At 42.9% G+C, this 18,537-nt stretch overlaps 1 protein-coding gene and 1 long non-coding RNA gene across 3 annotated transcripts in view; one reads left to right on the plus strand and one right to left on the minus strand.

Annotated features, from left to right (window-relative positions):
- Window positions 1–857: 857 nt before the first annotated feature.
- The window catches only part of LOC138681355 (retinol dehydrogenase 7-like), a 44,478-nt gene continuing 26,798 nt past the window's right edge, over window positions 858–18,537 (minus strand). For both annotated transcript variants that reach the window (XM_069768797.1, XM_069768796.1), the window contains 2 exons: window positions 16,460–16,590; window positions 858–1,370 (listed from right to left, as the gene is read on the minus strand). In XM_069768797.1, the coding sequence (XP_069624898.1) occupies window positions 1,020–1,370; window positions 16,460–16,590 (482 nt within the window). In that variant the 3' untranslated portion in view covers window positions 858–1,019. The remainder of the gene's footprint in view (window positions 1,371–16,459; window positions 16,591–18,537) is intronic.
- On the plus strand, window positions 11,360–13,322 carry LOC138681356 (uncharacterized). Its single transcript, XR_011321911.1, has 3 exons — window positions 11,360–11,453; window positions 11,534–12,537; window positions 12,720–13,322. It is a non-coding gene; the product is annotated as an uncharacterized lncRNA (long non-coding RNA).

The raw sequence follows: 18,537 nt of genomic DNA on the forward strand, positions 1-18,537 counted from the left end.
CCAAAGTTTACTGTTCGGGTTCGCCCATTCTTCTATACTTCACCACATAAAGAAAAAAGTGACATTGTGTAACCCTGCACAGTAACAGGACCTCCCTTTTTCCCCCCATTGAAAACAGCATCCTCAAAAGTAAAATATATTACAGCAGTAGTAATGTGCGCTAATTGGCCCCTACAGTAACTATGTCTCCCACTTTCCACCATAAACCAATAATGTATGCTCCTCATTCTGGCTCCCATACAGTAATTATGTTCCCATTCTGGGCCCAAGTTGTCTCTCCCATCCTGGACTCTATATGTCCATTCGCCAAATTGCCTCTTTTCGTTAAGAAAGTTAAAAAAAGGTCTTCTTACCTGTCTGTGCAGCGGTGTCCTCTTCCTGTGCCATGCACCGACGACGTGCACGACAACATCAGCTTCCGGCCTCTAATAGGCTGGCAGCTGTTAACTATGGCGGTGCAGGAAGCCAATGGCTTTCTGTATTGCATACATTTCAAGTGAATGTGCATCCAAAGACTCACATTTATTTGAACATAGTGGGCACACAGAACCAGATCGGGGCACCGCTTCTTGCCAGTTTGGTGAATCAGCCACAATTTGAACAATTGTTGAATACCACTCTTGCATGGGATACACTGGGGTTGTTGCTACAGTTGCTACATCACAACTGTTGCTACATTAAATCGGAAATAAAATCAATGATGTTGATTTCTAGGTTTTGGGGTGGCCTATTCAGTGCAAAAAAAGTCTACAAATCTAAAAATCTACCCTCCCCCAACATAGGACAAGTATTGTTCAAAAGAAGGTCTTTTTCTGATCAGTCATGTATTCGAAACAGCAATCAGCCCCAACACAAAAGAGAGAAATAGTATTTTTAATCCCTGACCAGTCTGACTGTGCTTCGCAGGTGAAGATGTGTAACATCAATAAAATTATATATTTTTCTCTACAATTTATCTTTAGGCCACCTACAGAGGGGCTTACTATTCCTAATAAGACTTCAACCCTCCCATTGCATTATTAATCAGATTTATTTATTTTTTTGCTTTTAAAATGTAGAATGTTATCAAAAAGCAAAGTTGGAAGCCATAGATATAGGTAAAGATTAACTTTTGCTGCAAAACTGGCGACGAGATAACGAGCTTTTGGTGAAGGTGATGTGAGAGCGTCTACAATGGTGCCCACAACTTCATAGCTCTTTCTGCTGCCGTGCTTATATTGCTTCTGTATACCGTTTATCACACGTTCAATGGATTTTTTGCTGTAGGCCTCCTTTACCTCTACAGACAGAGAGTCCCAAATTCTTTCTGCATCCACATATGGTTGAATTTTTGTGGCTGGAGCATAATTTCCAGGCTCGATAATACATACCTACAAGAGAAGAGAACAGTTATAGAATTATAATAGCTCCCATTTTGGAGAGTGTTCAGTTTCTAAGGCTTGAGGTCACTTTTGTACTTTTATCCATTTAATAGTAAATGTGGCACCACAGTACTAGGGCTCCTATACAGGCTTTCCTTACCCCTGACCTGTACAATCTCTCTGCAGTCTGATAGAGAAAGCCTCAGTTTTTTCATTGAATTCATATGGAATCTGAGTAGCATTGAGCAATTCTATGGCGGTCCTATTACAACTCCCTGAAAACCAGGGATTGAAGCTTGAGGAGGACAACTTGCATATTCTAAGTGCAATCTGGGAAAAGCAAAGAGTTTCCTTCAGCAAGAAGATCGTTGGGTACAGCCAGCACCAGCTGCTTGGAAAGCATTGCCAAAACAGGGATTGAAGCTTGAAGAGGACAATTTGCATATTTCAGGTGCCTTATGGGAAAAGCAAAGAGTCTTCCTTAGCAAGAAGATTGTTGGTTACAGCTGGGACCAACTGCATGGAAAGCATCGCCAATTTTTGCCTCTAGGACATTATTGCAAGAAAGCTTGGCTGATTGAGTAGATTACACAAGAAGGAAAAAACAAATATTACACAAGAAGGTTACACACAGTAGATTACACAAGAAGGAAGACACACAGCAAGTCAGCAGGATCTAGGAGCAACATGGTAGATGTGACAACCTACATGGTGAGCTGCAACATGAGCTCATGTTCACAGATCGACCAGAAGAAGAATCCAACTTCACCTGCCAGAAGTGTAGACTACTGGCCCTCTTAGAAGAAAAGGTGTGAGGTCTGGAAGAAAGAGTTGCAACTTTGAAACTCATCAAAGAAAATGAAGACTTCCTAGACAGAACAGAAGCATCTCTACTGGTCACAGAAGGTGAAGAAAGTGTTAGAGAACTGCCAAAAGCAGACGAGTGAAAGCATGTGACCAAAAGATGAAGACCGTGGAGACATCACCAACCACACAACTGAGAAACCGATACCAAGGCCTTGTGAAGGACGAAGATGGCACACATAAGGATGAGGCACTATCAGCAAGTAAAGAAGAAAAGGACGCACAGCAACTACCAGAAGTGACAACAAAAAGTGCAGCCAAGAAGCGAAGAAAAGTGGTAGTGGTGGGAGACTCACTAATGAGAGACACAGAAGCAGCCATCTGCAGACCGGACATAACCGCAAGAGAAGTATGCTGCCTCCCAGGTGCGAAGATCAAGGATGTGACCTATAGGATACCAAAGCTCATCAGTTCCAAGGACATCCACCCATTTCTTCTGATACATGTTGGCACCAATGACACGGCAAGGAAGGACCTACTGACAATCTGCAAGGACTTTGAAGAGTTGGGGAAGAAAGTAAAGGAACTGGATGCACAGGTAGTTTTTTCTTCTATCCTTCCAGTAGACGGGCATGGCACCAGGAGATGGAACAGGATCCTTGATGCAAACAACTTTAGGAAGGCAAAGTTTGACCAGCTTAGAGATGCCCTTAATCTGGTTGACTGGGACAATGTCCTCAGAAATAAGAATACAGATAATAAATGGGAAATGTTTAAGAACATCCTAAGTAGGCAGTGTAAGCGGTTTATACCTTGTGGAAATAAAAGGACAAGAAATAGGAAAAACCCAATGTGGCTAAACAAAGAAGTAAGAGGGGCAAGTAACAGTAAAAAGAAAGCATTTAAACTACTAAAGCAGGATGGCACCGTTGAAGCTCTAAAAAACTATAGGGAAAAAAATACTTTATCTAAAAACTAATTAAAGCTGCCAAAAAGGAAACAGAGAAGCACATTGCTAGGGAGAATAAAACGAATCCCAAACTGTTCTTCAACTACATCAATAGTAAAAGAATCAAAAGTGAAAGTGTAGGCCCATTAAAAAATTGTGAGGTAAGAATGTATGTAGATGACGAAGAAAAAGCTAATATGTTAAACACCTTCCTCTCCATGGTATTCACAGTGGAAAATAAAATGCTAGGTGAAATGCCGAGAGACAAAGAAAACCCTATATTAAGCGTCACCAATCTAACCCAAGAAGAGGTGTGAAACTGGTTAAATAAGATTAAAATAGATAAATCTCCGGGTCCAGATAGCATACACCCACGAGTACTAAGAGAACTAAGTAATGTAATAGACAAACCATTATTTCTTATATTTAGCGACTTTATAGTGACTGGGTCTGTTCCATAGGACTGGCGCATAGCAAATGTGGTACCAATATTCAAAAAGGGCTCTAAAAGTGAACCTGGAAATTATAGGCCAGTAAGTCTAACCTCTATTGTTGGTAAAATATTTGAAGGGTTTCTGAGGGATGTTATTCTGGATTATGTCAATGAGAATAACTGTTTCACTCCATATCCGCATGGGTTTATGAGGAATCGCTCATGTCAAACCAATCTAATCAGTTTTTATGAAGAGGTAAGCTATGGACTGGACCAAGGTAACATAGTAACATAGTTACATAGTTATTAAGGTTGAAGGAAGACTTTAAGTCCATCTAGTTCAACCCATAGCCTAATCTAACATGCCCTAACATGTTGATCCAGAGGAAGGCAAAAAAAAACCACGTGGCAAAGAGTAAGCTCCACATTGGGGTAAAAAATTCCTTCCCGACTCCACATACGGCAATCAGACTAGTTCCCTGGATCAACGCCCTATCAAGGAATCTAGTATATATACCCTGCAACATTATACTTTTCAAGAAAGGTATCCAATCCCCTCTTAAATTTAAGTAATGAATCACTCATTACAACATCATACGGCAGAGAGTTCCATAGTCTCACTGCTCTTACAGTAAAGAACCCGCGTCTGTTATTATGCCTAAACCTTCTTTCCTCCAGATGTAGAGGATGCCCCCTTGTCCCTGTCTCAGGTCTATGATTAAAAAGATCATCAGAAAGGTCTTTGTACCATCCCCTCATATATTTATACATTAAAATAAGATCACCCCTTAGTCTTCGTTTTTCCAAACTAAATAGCCCCAAGTGTAATAACCTATCTTGGTATTGCAGACCCCCCAGTCCTCTAATAACCTTGGTCGCTCTTCTCTGCACCCGCTCTAGTTCAGCTATATCTTTCTTATACACCGGAGACCAGAACTGTGCACAGTATTCTAAGTGTGGTCGAACTAGTGACTTGTATAGAGGTAAAATTATGTTCTCCTCATGTGCATCTATGCCTTTTTTAATGCATCCCATTATTTTATTTGCCTTTGTAGCAGCTGCCTGACACTGGCCACTGAACATGAGTTTGTCATCTACCCGTACTCCCTGGTCTTTTTCATTGACGGTTTTGCCCAGAGATTTAGAATTAAGCGCATAGTTATACATCTACCCAAGTGCATGACCTTACATTTATCCCCATTAAAGCTAATTTGCCATTTATCAGCCCAAGCTTCTAGTTTACATAAATCATCCTGTAATATAAAATTGTCCTCCTCTGTATTGATTACCCTGCAGAGTTTAGTGTCATCTGCAAATATTGAAATTCTACTCTGAATGCCCCCTACAAGGTCATTAATAAATATGTTATAAAGAAGAGGGCCCAATACTGACCCCTGTGGTACCCCACTGCTAACCGCGACCCAGTCCGAGTGTGCTCCATCAATAACCACCCTTTGTTTCCTATCCCTTAGCCAGCTCTCAACCCACTTACACATATTCTCCCCTATCCCCATTATTCTCATTTTATGTATCAACCTTTTGTGTGGCACCGTATTAAAAGCTTTTGAAAAGTCCATATACACTACATCCACTGGGTTCCCTTGGTCCAATCCGGAACTTACCTCTTCATAGAAGCTGATCAGATTAGTCTGACATGAACGGTCCCTAGTAAACCCGTGCTGATACTGGGTCATGAGGTTATTCCTCTTCAGATACTCCAGTATAGCATCCCTTAGAATGCCCTCCAGGATTTTACCCACAGTAGAGGTTAAGCTTACTGGCCTATAATTTCCGAGTTCAGTTTTTGTCCCCTTTTTGAATATTGGCACCACATTTGCTATACGCCAGTCCTGTAATACAGACCCTGTTATTATGGAGTCTTTAAAGATTAAAAATAATAATAATAACAATCAATGACTGTACTTAATTCCTGCAGTACTCGAGGGTGTATCCCATCTGGGCCCAGAGATTTGTCAATTTTAGTGATTTTTAGACGCCGACGTACTTCCTGCTGGATTAAGCAGGTGACATTTAATGGGAATTTTTATCACTAGTCATTTTATCTGCCATGGGATTTTCTTGTGTAAATACTGATGAAAATTGTCATTTAGCATATTGGCTTTTTCCTCATCCTCATCCACCATTTCACCCATTTTTAAGGGGGCCAACACTATCATTTTTTAGTTTCTTACTATTTACGTAGTTAAAGAATATTTTGGGATTATTTTTACTCTCTCTGGCAATCAGTCTGTCTGTCTCAATCTTTGCTGCCTTGATTTGCTTTTTGCAGAATTTATTTAATTTTTTTTTATTTATTTAATGCCTCATCACTACCTACTTCCTTTAATTCTCTAAGGTGAGTCATTGGACATGGTATATCTTGATTTTTCTAAAGCGTTTGATACCCATAGAATGTAAGTCCGCAAGCACAGGGTCCTCTCCCCTCTGTACCAGTCTGTCACTGTAAACCTGCTTACTGTAATCAATATCAATAACCCTGTATGTAACCCCTTTCTCATGTACAGCACCATGGAATTAATGGTGCTATATAAATTAATAATAATAATAATAATTATACCGTGCCACACAAGAGGTTGGTACACAAAGTGAGAATGCTTGGTCTGGGGGAAAATGTGTGTGAAGGGGTAAGTAACTGGCTTAGTGATAGAAAGCAGAGGGTGGTTATAAATGGTATAGTCTCTAACTGGGTCGCTGTGACCAGTGGGGTACCGCAGGGGACAGTGTTGGGACCTATTCTCTTCAACATATTTATTAACGATGTGGTAGAAGGTTTACACAGTAAAATATCGATATTTGCAGATGATACAAAACTATGTAAAGCAGTTAATACAAGAGAAGATAGTATTCTGCTACAGACGGATCTGGATAAGTTGGAAACTTGGGCCGAAAAAGGTGGCAGATGCGGTTTAACAATGATAAATGTAAGGTTATACACATGGGAAGAAGGAATCAATATCACCATTACACAATGAATGGGAAACCACTGGGTAAATCTGACAGGGAGAAGGACTTGGGGATCCTAGTTAATGATAAACTTACCTGGAGCAGCCAGTGCCAGGCAGCAGCTGCCAAGGCAAACAGGATCATGGGGTGCATTAAAAGAGGTCTGGATACACATGATTATTATTATTATCATTATTATTATTTATTGTTATAGCGCCATTTCTTCCATGGCGCTTTACATGTGAGGAGGGGTATACATAATAAAAACAAGTACAATAATCTTAAACAATACAAGTCATGATGAGAGCATTATACTGCCTCTGTACAAATCTCTGGTTAGACCGCACATGGAGTACTGTGTACAGTTTTGGGCACCGGTGCTCAGGATGGATATAATGGAACTAGAGCGAGTACAAATGAGGGCAACCAAATTTATAAAGGGGATGGGGGAACTACAATTCCCAGAGAGATTAGCAAAATTAGGATTATTTAGTCTAGAAAAAAGACAACTGAGGGGCGATCTAATAACCATGTATACAGTACAGGGTGGGTCATTTATATGGATACACCTAAATAAAATGGGAATGGTTGGTGATATCAGCTTCCTGTTTGTGGCACATTAGTATATGGGATGGGGGAAACTTCTCAAGATGGGTGGTGACCATTGTCCATTTTGGATCCAACTTTAATTTTTCCAATTGGAAGAGGGTCATGTTACACATCAAACTTATTGAAAGTTTCACAAAAAAAACAATGGTGTGCTTGGTTTTAACGTAACTTTATTCTTTCATGAGTTATTTATAAGTTTATGATCACTTATAAAATGTGTTCAATGTGCTGCCCATTGTGTTGGATTGTCAATGCAACCCTCTTCTCCCACACTTGACAGACTGATAGCAACACCGCAGAAGAAATGCTAGCACAGTCTTCCAGTATCCGTTGTTTCAAATGCTGGAGTCATCTGAAGGCAATTGTCTATGCTGATAGGAGATGTGCAGCATCTGAAAAAAAGGATATTGGAAGCCTGTGCTAGCATTTCTTCTGCAATGTTGCTATCAGTGTGGCAAGAGTTGGAGAAGAGGGTTGCATTGACAATTCAATACAATGGGCAGCACTTTGAACACATTTGATAAGTGGTCCTAAACTTGTAATTAACTCATGAAAGAATAAAGTTACATTAAAACTTGTGAAATTCTCAATAAGTGTGATGTGTCACATGACCCTCTTCCCATTGGAAAATATAAAGTTGGATCCAAAATGGCCAACTTCAAAATGGCCACCATGGTCACCACCCATCTTGAAAAGTTTCCCCATCCCATATACTAATGTGTCACAAACAGGAAGTTGATATCACCAACCATTCCCATTTAATTTAGGTGTATCCATATAAATGGCCCACCCTGTATATAAGGGGACAATGCAAATATCTCTCCGAGGATCTGTTTATACCAAGGAAGGTGACGGTCACAAGGGGGCATTCTCTGCGTCTGGAGGAGAGAAGGTTTTTCCACCAACATAGAAGAGGATTCTTTACTGTTAGGGCAGTGAGAATCTGGAATTCCTTGCCTGAGGAGGTGGTGATGGTGAACTCAGTCGAGGGGTTCAAGAGAGGCCTGGATGTCTTCCTGGAGCAGAACAATATTGTATCTTACAGTTATTAGGTTCTTTAGAAGGACGTAGATCTGGGGATTTATTCTGACGGAATATAGGCTGAACTGGACGGGCAAATGTCTTTTTTCGGCCTTGCTAACTATGTTACTATGTTTGTTACAAATATGGGCCCTAACTCACAAAAGTTACTTAAGGCCGGGTTCACATTTGCGCCTGTGTGCGCAGTGTACGATCCGCATGCGTCATGCGTACATATCTTTAACATGGTGTACGCAGGGACATGCGTTCACTTGCGGATACGTACACATGCGTCGTTTTGAGGTGTGCGGTGGGGTCCGGCGAATGCAACATGTTGCATTTTCTGAGGCTTCAATTATGCGCAGCCATGCGCATGCGGATGATTGCGGACAGAGTGCGTCAAAACAACGCATTACTGTCTATGTGAACACATTGAAACGCAAGGTCATGCGTACGCCTGCGTTCGATACACATGCGTACTTCTGACTAAATTTGTCTTGGAAATCATGTAACCACTCCCTGAAAATTGCCAGCTGTATAAAAGGGGATCTGGAGACAGGACGTCCATTACTCTCAAGACTCTTGATGCGGGCACAGGACATTGGATGAAGGCAGAAGACTCTTGATGCGGGCACAGGACATTGGATGAAGGCAGAAGACTCTTGATGCGGGCACAGGACATTCGATGAAGGCAGAAGACTCTTGATGCGGGCACAGGACATTCGATGAAGGCAGAAGACTCTGCATGTGGGCACAGGACATTGGATGAAGGCAAAAGACTCTGGATGTAAGTATAGAAGCTTTGAAAATGTCTGTCTGTCTCTCACTGCATTCTGTACTCTGTACTTATGTTTTTTTTCTGTTGCTTCTAGACTGTTTGTTGCTGCCATCCCAGTGCTGCTGTCTTGGTCCTGGTGCCGCTGTCTTGGTCCCAGTGCTGCCGTCTATGTAAGTATAGAAGCTTTGAAAATGTTTTTCTGTCTTTGCAGTCTGTACTTTGTACCGATTTTTTTTCCATTCATTGTAGATTAGGTGCTGCTGTCCTGGTCCTGTTGCTGCTGTCTTGGTCCCGGTGCTGCTGTCTTGGTCCCAGTGCTGCTGTCTTGGTCCCAGTGCTGCTGTCTTGGTCCCAGTGGTGCTGTCTTGGTCCCAGTGCTGCTGTCTTGGTCCCATGCTGCTGTCTTGGTCCCGGTGCCATGGTCTTGGTTCCAGTGCTGCCGTTTATGTAAGTATAGAAGCTTTGAAAATGTCTTTCTGTCTTTGCAGTCTGTACTCTGTACTGATTTTTTTCCATTCCTTGTAGATTACGTGCTGCTGTCTTGGTCCCGGTGCTGCTGTCCTGCTCCCGGTGCTGTTCTTCAGTCCATCCTGGTGCTGGGCTGCGGTTCCTGTTGTGTGGTGCCTGCCTGCTGTGTGTTTGGACTACTGCCTGTAATGTAATTATATGAGTCCGGTTTTTTTTACCTGCATTGTGTGTGTTCTAAAACAAGTTTATTTTTTCTTTTCTCTAGTGTTTCACTTGACTGCTGCCTGGGATTCCAAGATGTCCTCCAGTGAGGCTTCACAGACTGGACATGACACAGATTATGTAATCACATTGGATATACTGATTATTATGTGTTGACTGGCAATACTACTCCATGTTCCAAATTATTATGCAAATTGGATTTAAGTGTCATAAAGATTTAATTGTTTTGTTTTTCAAATAAACTCGTGGATAGTATTGTGTCTCAGGGCTCAATGCATCACTGAAATCAATCTTAAACACGTGATAATTAGTTTTCCAGGTGATTCTAATTAAAGGAAAACTACTTAAAGGGACACTGTCACCTGAATTTGGAGGGAACAATCTTCAGCCATGGAGGCGGGGTTTTTGGGTGTTTGATTCACCCTTTCCTTACCCGCTGGCTGCATGCTGGCTGCAATATTGGATTGAAGTTCATTCTCTGTCCTCCGTAGTATATGCCTGCACAAGGCAATCTTGGCTGAAGATTGTCCCTCCAAATTCAGGTGACAGTGTCCCTTTAAAATGATGTTCCACATTTTTAAGCAGTTCCACATTTCAAGCAACATAGGAAATAAAAAGGATCTCTGCTGCTGAAAAGCGTTAAATAGTGCAATGCCTTGGACAAGGTATGAAAACATTAGATATTTCACGAAAACCTAAGAGTGATCATCATACTGTGAAGAGATTTGTGACTGAAAGAGAGCACAGACAGCGTTCATGCAGATAAAGGCATAATGAGGAAGGTTAGGTTTCTGCCAGACAAATTCATTGGATTAAGAGATCAGCTGCCAAAATACCATTACAAAGCAGCAAACAGTTATTTGAAGTTGCTGGTGCCTCTGGAGTCCCTCGAACCTCAAGGTGTAGGATCCTTCAAAGGCTTGCTGTGGTGCATAAACCTACTATTCGGCCACCCCTAAACAGTGTTCACAAGCAGAAACAGTTGCAGTGGGCAAAGTATATAGAGTTTCTGACTGACAACTTTCTTCCATGGTGTAAAAAGCAGAAACGTGCCTTTAGGAGCAAAATCATCTTCATGCATGACAATGCACCATCTCATGCTGCAAAGAATACCTCTGAGTCATTGGCTGCTATGGGCATAAAAGGAGATAAACTCATGGTGTGGCCACCATCTTCCCCTGACCTCAACCATATAGAGAACCTTTGGAGTATCATCAAGCAATAGATCTATGAGGGTGGGAGGCCATTCACATCAAAACAGCAGCTCTGGGAGGCTATTCTGACTTCATGCAAAGAAATACAAGCAGAAACTCTCCAAAAACTCACAAGTTCAATGGATGCAAGAATTGTGAAAGTGATATCAAAGAAGGGTCCTATGTTAACATGTAACTTGGCCTGTTCGGATATTTTGGAGTTAAATAGCTTTTTTGTTCAGTGAATGTGACCTCCTAATGCTGCAAATTCCACAAATGAGCATTTTCAGTTCTTTAAAACATATAAATGTTTAGAAATTCTACTGTGCCTAATAATTTGGAACAGTGCATTTAGATTTTTTATTCATTTTGGAGATTATACTGTTATCATTGGGAGGTTTCTTCAATAAAATTCGATGTATACTCTAACGGGTGATGACTTTTATTAGACTGACTGTCATTTGCACCGACCATATAGGAAAATCTGAGAAAAATATAATTTGCATAATAATTTGGAACATGGTGTATACATGTGTTAAATCATGTATTTTCTTTGCAGGTTCCATCTAGTGAGGAAGAGCAGGAGCAGTCAAGTGGAAATGATTCTTCCCAGGGTCGTCTGCCTCAAGTTGCTGAGGAGCAAAGACAGGGTGTAAGTATCCTTTATCAGAGTTGTAATTGAATTTGTTTTCATTTTTACTAACAAATTCTTTTTTTGTATTTCATCCATAGGTTCCACAACGTGACATGGATAACGAGTTACTTATTCAAGCTGTGCAAGACTGAGCAGTGTTGTGGGACCCCGGTGATCGGAATCATTCCGACTCAGTCTTGATCCGATGACTCTGGGAAGAAGTGGTCCAATTGCTGCTGGATGATTGGGACCATACAACGCCAAAAGTCAGAAAGGATTTTGGTAAGTATTGCAATTTTAGTCGCGTCTGTTTTTCTGTAAATTTTGCTGTCGTTTAACAATTTTTTTTTTCTTCCCCTTTCACAGAGAAGAGAGTAAAAGTTTGTTGGCGTTAGATACAGGACAGCACGGTGGCGCAGCGGTCAGCACAGCAGCCTTGCAGCGCTGGGGTCCTGGATTCTAATCCCACCCAGGACAACATCTGCAAGGAGTTTTTATGTTCTCTCCGTGTTTACGTGGGTTTCCTCCGGGCACTCCGGTTTCCTCCCACATTCCAAAGACATAATGATAGGGATTCTAGATTGTGAGCCCCATCAGGGACAGTGATAATGTGTGCAAACTGTAAAGCGCTGCGGAATATGTTAGCGCTATACAATAATAAAGATTATTATTATTATTATTATGAAGGATCGCTTCAATAAGGACATGAGAGAGGAGATTCGGGTTCGAAGTGGTGCAGCTCGAAAAATCAGAAAATACAAGTACCATAACCACCTTTCTTTTCTGAAGCCAGTGGTTGCTCAGCAAACGTATCTTTTGTGTTGTCTTTTACTATTATTTAATTTTTTTTTTTTTTTTTTATTTCATTTCCACACAGAACCTGGAGCAGCACTGTTGAACCTGGATCATCCTCTGTTGGAGCGGCCCCTCATTGACCAGCCAACAATCCGGCACCATCCCAATCATCCACCAGCGATGGAGCAGCCAGGCAGGCTTCACAGGCTGGGGAACAGGAAGCTGGTCCTTCTGGTTTTCCCCTCTCCCAGCCATCTGCCACTACTTTACTTGGGTCTGCTCGCCAGCGTCAGAGGGCCTGGGAGAGGTGAGTTATGCCTGAGTTTATTCACTTAAGCTCTGTCTTCCAGGCTGGGATTTAGGCTATTCTGGATAGAATGGAGAGTGGGTTCACTCATGTGACCACACTTTTCCAGGAAGTCCACAGACGCCTTGACAGCCTGGAAGGCGACCTTAATAAACCGCTGTGACATTATTTTTCCACAATAGAACGGGGCGTGACGGAAAACCTTGGTCATGATCTCCAGCTGTTTGTGATGAAGGCATGTCAGGATGCTTTATACCAAGGCCATGCAGTGGTCCCGATATCAGCAGCAGGCACAAAGTTCATTCCCTACAGGGCAACAAGCTCCAGGACAGCAGCTGTGGCAGAATCCGCCAGCACCGACTCACCAAGGGACTTATCTACCACAACCACCATCGCTGGATATTACGACATTTCCAAGAATACCCAGCTTCACCATGCAGCTGAGTGCAGCCCAACCATCCACATCCACAACCATACAGTCGAGTGCAGCAGCGCAGACATCCATATCCACCACCACGCAGACGAGTACAGCAGCCCAGCCATCCTGTTCCACCATCAAGCCGAGTACAGCAGCTGACACTTCTACTACACCAACTTAGCACCAGGAAAAAAAAGCGGCAAAACCAAAGTCCCGGAGGAGAAAAACCAGGAAAAAAAAAATACACCCGCCCCTCAACCCTCACCTCCTAATGTGTATTTGTTTTATAATCTGTCCACACCTTCCCTTGGTTCTTTCCTTTCCAATGTGTCAATCCCTTCCAACTTGTTTTCCACTCCTAATGTGTCCTCTTCCCCCAATGTGTCTGACCCAATCTTCAATTGTCTTCCACTTCCCCTGTAACAACTTCCCCAACCATTCCTAACCAGCCCGACACCCCCCTGGTCCACCATTTTACTCCTTCCCACAGACTCCAAAAGTAAATAATCAACAAATCATTTTTGCCTTTTTTTATAAAAATTGTACATTTTTTATTTTGTTAGTAAAAATTGTTTTGATTCACCATACCGGTCTCACTGTGTTTTCCTTATCTCTTTATTTAACCATGTGTGTATTGTTGAGTGAAGTATGAAGGGGTGTAACAGTTAAGGTGTTTGTTATACAAGTTACATTCAAGGTGTTAATATTAGGCTGGGTTTACATTACATCCAAGCAGTCCGTTAACGCTGCCATTAATCTCTATTTCGGGTGCATCGCTAGCGCACGCCCAAAATGGACGTGCGCTAGCGATGTACCATCATTGAGTGACGGACCCTGGGACGCGGGCTGCAGCGTTTCCGGGTCCATCACCGCTAGCGCAGATAGAGCATCTGCTAGCTCTATCTGAGCTAGCGCGATGGCATGTCTGCACTTGCATTAACGCAGCCCGTTTAACGCATGTGTTGAATGGGCTGCTGTTAACGCAATGTGAACTTAGCCTTAGAGTCAGAAAACATTACAGGTTCCTTTTTGTTTACGGGTTAAACCATTTCATATTGCCATGCCAGCAAACCAAAGGCACACTTGTCAGTCGGTAGTTGAAAATCCTTTTTGTGTGACTCAAGTCCTGACTTGAGTAAGGTTTTATTAGATTTGCACACATTTGAAAGGCCTCATCCCCAACAATAACAAACGGCATTGGCGGTCCTTCAGTGTTAGGAAGAGGTTGTGGCGGTAGAAAATTAAAATCATTCCCATACAATCGTTGTCCCATGTCAGAGTTTTTGAAAGTCTGTGAGTCATTTCTTCATCCAAATGAGCCAACACCAAAGGTGACAAATCGACAATCTGCATCTGCAATTGCCATGAGAACAATTCAAAAGTATTTTTTATAATTGAAGTACTCAGATCCACTTCCTGTAGCTTTCAGAATCCGAATATGTTTGCTGTCCAGAGCCCCCACATAGTTAGAAAAATTACAAACTTCATTGAATTTTGCTGCATTTTGCAGATACAGTTCAGCTGTGGGTTGGGGGAGGAATTCTGCACAAAGAATGTCACACAATGCACGGCAGGTGTCTCCAACAATTCCAGAAAGGGTGGCCAGTCCAATCCGAAACTGAAAACGTAGAGATCTTAAGGTCTCTCCGGTAGCCAGGAATCTGTGGAACAGACAAAGGAACAAATAAATCAGTACATGGCTTTTCTAACAATAATAGTAACGACAGGTGTTTGTTGTTCAAAATTACATACCTTAGGGTCACCAACAGACCTTCCTCAGCAGGAATTGCTCTACATAGTTGGGTGGCCTCTGTCAGAGTTTAACAATGGGGTATTGCCAATAGCGACAACGAAGTCTTCTTAGTCTTTCTCTTCTCCTTTCTTCCTCACAAGCCACAGTGAAAGCAAAAGCCAATTTCAATGATAAATCCAGATTCAGATTGAAGCTCTCCACGCTATCCATCTTGCAGCAGCATCCAGCATCTAAAGAAGCGGATTTCAGCTGTGCAGTGACTCTATATATAGAAAACTCATAAGCCATGCCTATTGGGAAATAACGTACGCATGTGCATATGCAGCGCCCCAGGTTCCTGGTCGTTGCAGTAATGTAATTTTCCTCTAGGGGGAGTGATATTACGTTTGGAGGCAAAGAAGGACAACTGAATCCAGGTATCACAAACATGCAACACATTTCGCACTTCAGGCCACCAGGGTATTAGGGCACTCTTCACACTTAGGTAAAACTGGTTGTCTGGAGAGGAAGTTAGTTGCTGGCTGAACTTCGGTCAGGTAGTTGGTCCCTGACAGGGGTGGGATCCTATCAGAGATCGAGACAGAAGGACACGGAGCTGTGCATGCCCTGAGAGCTGCAGCTACTAGAAAGAGATACTGAAGGAGAACTGTATTGTAGAGAGGGTGAAGAAGTCGTAGCAAAGGAGTGGATACCAGGAGGGTAACAGCCCTACACAGGCTGCCTCCTTCTCAGGCGCAGGATCCCAGTAGCCGGAACACCGAGGGAGCAACAATCCTTTATGCCTTGCTCTAGAGACCGGCAGGACAGCTAATTTCATGTTACCTGCCCGCCCTATACCCAGGAGGCAAGGTGACACCCACGAGAGGCTGGGGCATGATAGAGTCCCTGTAAAAAGCCTCAAGCCAGCGGTCATACGGGTTTGTCCTATCCTATCCGGGGGAGAGAGAGAGAGACATTACATCTGTAACATCTTCAACAGTTGTGAGGACCTTATAAGAAGCTTAGCAGTAAGGTACTACAACACCACGGCACTAGAGGAAGGCTACTGATTTCCACCTGGATAAGGGGACTCTGGATTTGCCGCCAAACCGGCCGGGCTCTGCCTGCCCTGTGGTCTGGTGCCCTGGACTGTGGATGCTGAAACCTTCAGTAAAAAGGTAAAGAGACTGCAACCTTGTGTCCTTGTTCTTCACTGCGCCTCTCACCATCTACCACCTACACACTGGGAAGCCCTGGAGACATACTTCACCTGTGGGAAGGTATACCATCTAGCGGCCATAACATCACCCCAGCGGACCCTTTAGCAGCGTTGGTCACCCTGACCGAATACCACAGGTGGCGTCACGAACATATCCCTTTAAAGACCTTTCCCCTTTAACACAGACGTCCCATGGTCACGGACCGGGTCAGCCACCGTGACATCCCCCTGAGAACCGAAGGACCCAGTACTGAGTACCCCTTGCCCACGGGGGCGCTCCACTCGGAAAAGATAAGACGTTATCAGAGCTCTTACTGATAAATTTGCTAGGCGATTTCGCCACGCTCTGTCCCGCTCCAGCTTTGCCACTTTGGTGAAGTTGGCTGGGACTGACATAAAAAAACCTTAAGGAATCGGGCTCTATGGGACTGGATTCCTGTGGGCTTGGCAAAGCATACATCAGGCAGTATCCTATACATGTCTTAGGATGTATGTTGTCTTATATTCACCTCTGCTGCTAAATGATAAAAAAGCAGAAATACAAGAGTCTTACCTGTACCGCAAACTGCTTCATTTCTAGTCGGAGGCAATCACAGAATTTCTCCAGCCCAGCTTTGCTCATTGCATAAATGCTAGTGAACATACTTAGGTATGCACCTGTGCTTGATAAAAACACCATGCGACCTGCAATTATTAAAAATAAATAAATAAAAATCAACGTAAAGAAATGATAATATAGCATAATATGACCATGGAGGCTGCGACACAATCATTGTTTTTTGTTTGAAAAATGAAGCAAATTCAACTGGGCACCTGCACCAAATTCTTCTGAAGTGGCTGTCAGAAAGGTGCGAAACTTCGTTCTTTATTCGTTATGCATGTGTCAGTTCGTACTCTCTCATTATATAATTATTTCAATCAATAATAAATATATAATAATATAATGTAAGCTGCTCGTCATAGGTAGTGTGAATCACTCACTGGTAAAGCTATTGCAGCCGTGTATGTTGTACTCTGAAACACTGCGGTAGTTCTAAGAAGGCATATTTTGAAAAGCTGACCAGGGACCATGTGTCTTAGATGACTAGTCCAACAGGCAGGTCCCTGGTGGCGTATCCTCCCCCTGCCCATCTTGACTGACAGGTCTCTTTCTGTGTGTGTTTATAGGCAGAGCCTTTTCAGTCAATGGGAACGAGGGATGGGGAAGCCGTCAGGAACTAGCTTTGGTTAGTCCTCCAAGATGCATGGTCCATATGGTCCCTGAAAACATTTTCAAACTATGTTCTTTTCTGAACTGCTACAGAGTTTCAAAGTAAAACATATATGGCTGCAGACTCTGAATCATGCTGTGATTTGACCGCAGTTTCTCTTTAAAGCACCACTCCAGTATTTTTTTCCAGTGGTGCTACTAATCTAAGGTCCCTGTCCCTGGTCTGATACTTACTTGACACTATATTCACCATTTCTGTGCGCCACTCCGGTCCCACAGCACCACCTTGTGACTGCAGCTTCTGACTGACCGGAATTCAGAGGTAACAGTCACAAGTTGTCGGGTAAGTCTGAGAGCCAGAACAAGGCTCACGTAGACTAGCATTGAAAAGTGACCTCCAGCTTGCTCAGCAAACACTGGAGCGATCCGGTAGGTCATAAAGTGCTGGAGACTGACTGGAGCGACGCTGATAGAAGGTGAAGACGGCTATGTGTAAGTATTAGACTAAATGCATACACCTTACATAAGAAGAACCACCAATTTGTCACCAAGTTTTCCCAATATACAGTACAATTACCTCCTTTAGGGCCTCTTTTATAGCATTCTACATGATGCATGTATGTCTCCAATCTCCTCTGCATAACATAAACACCTTTTATTATACTTACCTACAGCGCTGTCCGGTCGGATGGCCTTCGATGATCTTGATCTGACGCCTCCTCTCTTCCCACAATCGCAGTCCTCCTTCCCTGCTCCATGTAAATGACGTGCCCTACATCATCCACAGTGTCTTCCATCGCACTGCTGTGCAGGCGCACTTCTACCTGCCCTGCTGAGGGCTGAGCAAAGCACTGTAGTGCGCATGTGCCGGGAAAGGCCAAAGGGCGCCAATGACCTGGAAGTAAAGCTGATGCATGCACACTACAGTGCTTTCCTCAGCCTTCGGCAGGGCAGAGAGTAGTGCGCCTGCGCAGGAGGGCAATGGTGGACACTGTGTGGATGATGATGGACACGTAATCCACATGTAGCCTGGCAGGAAGGGGCAGCTGTGACAAGAGTGAAGGTGCTGGATCAAGACCAGCGACACCCATTGGACCGGACCACACCGTATGTGAGTATAATAAAAGGTGGTTTTTGTGCCTTGCAGAGCGGACTGGGGAGTTACACACAGTATGCCAGAATGATGTAAAAAATACCTTATAAGTGCTGGCCGTACTTTATATTGGGGAAACCTGGTGACAGGTTCCCTGTAAGTGCACTGTCGACAGATTAACCATAAATCGCCTATTCACTTACATTTTTACTTCTAGGAAACCTCTTGACTACTTATTTAAACAATGTAAAAAATGTAATATTGCTGGATATATTTTAAAATCAGTTTACATTGTAATTCGCTTATTCAAGACACTAAGATTTATTTT

This window comes from Ranitomeya imitator, chromosome 5, assembly GCF_032444005.1.
Source record: "Ranitomeya imitator isolate aRanImi1 chromosome 5, aRanImi1.pri, whole genome shotgun sequence".
Classification (NCBI taxonomy): domain Eukaryota; kingdom Metazoa; phylum Chordata; class Amphibia; order Anura; family Dendrobatidae; genus Ranitomeya; species Ranitomeya imitator.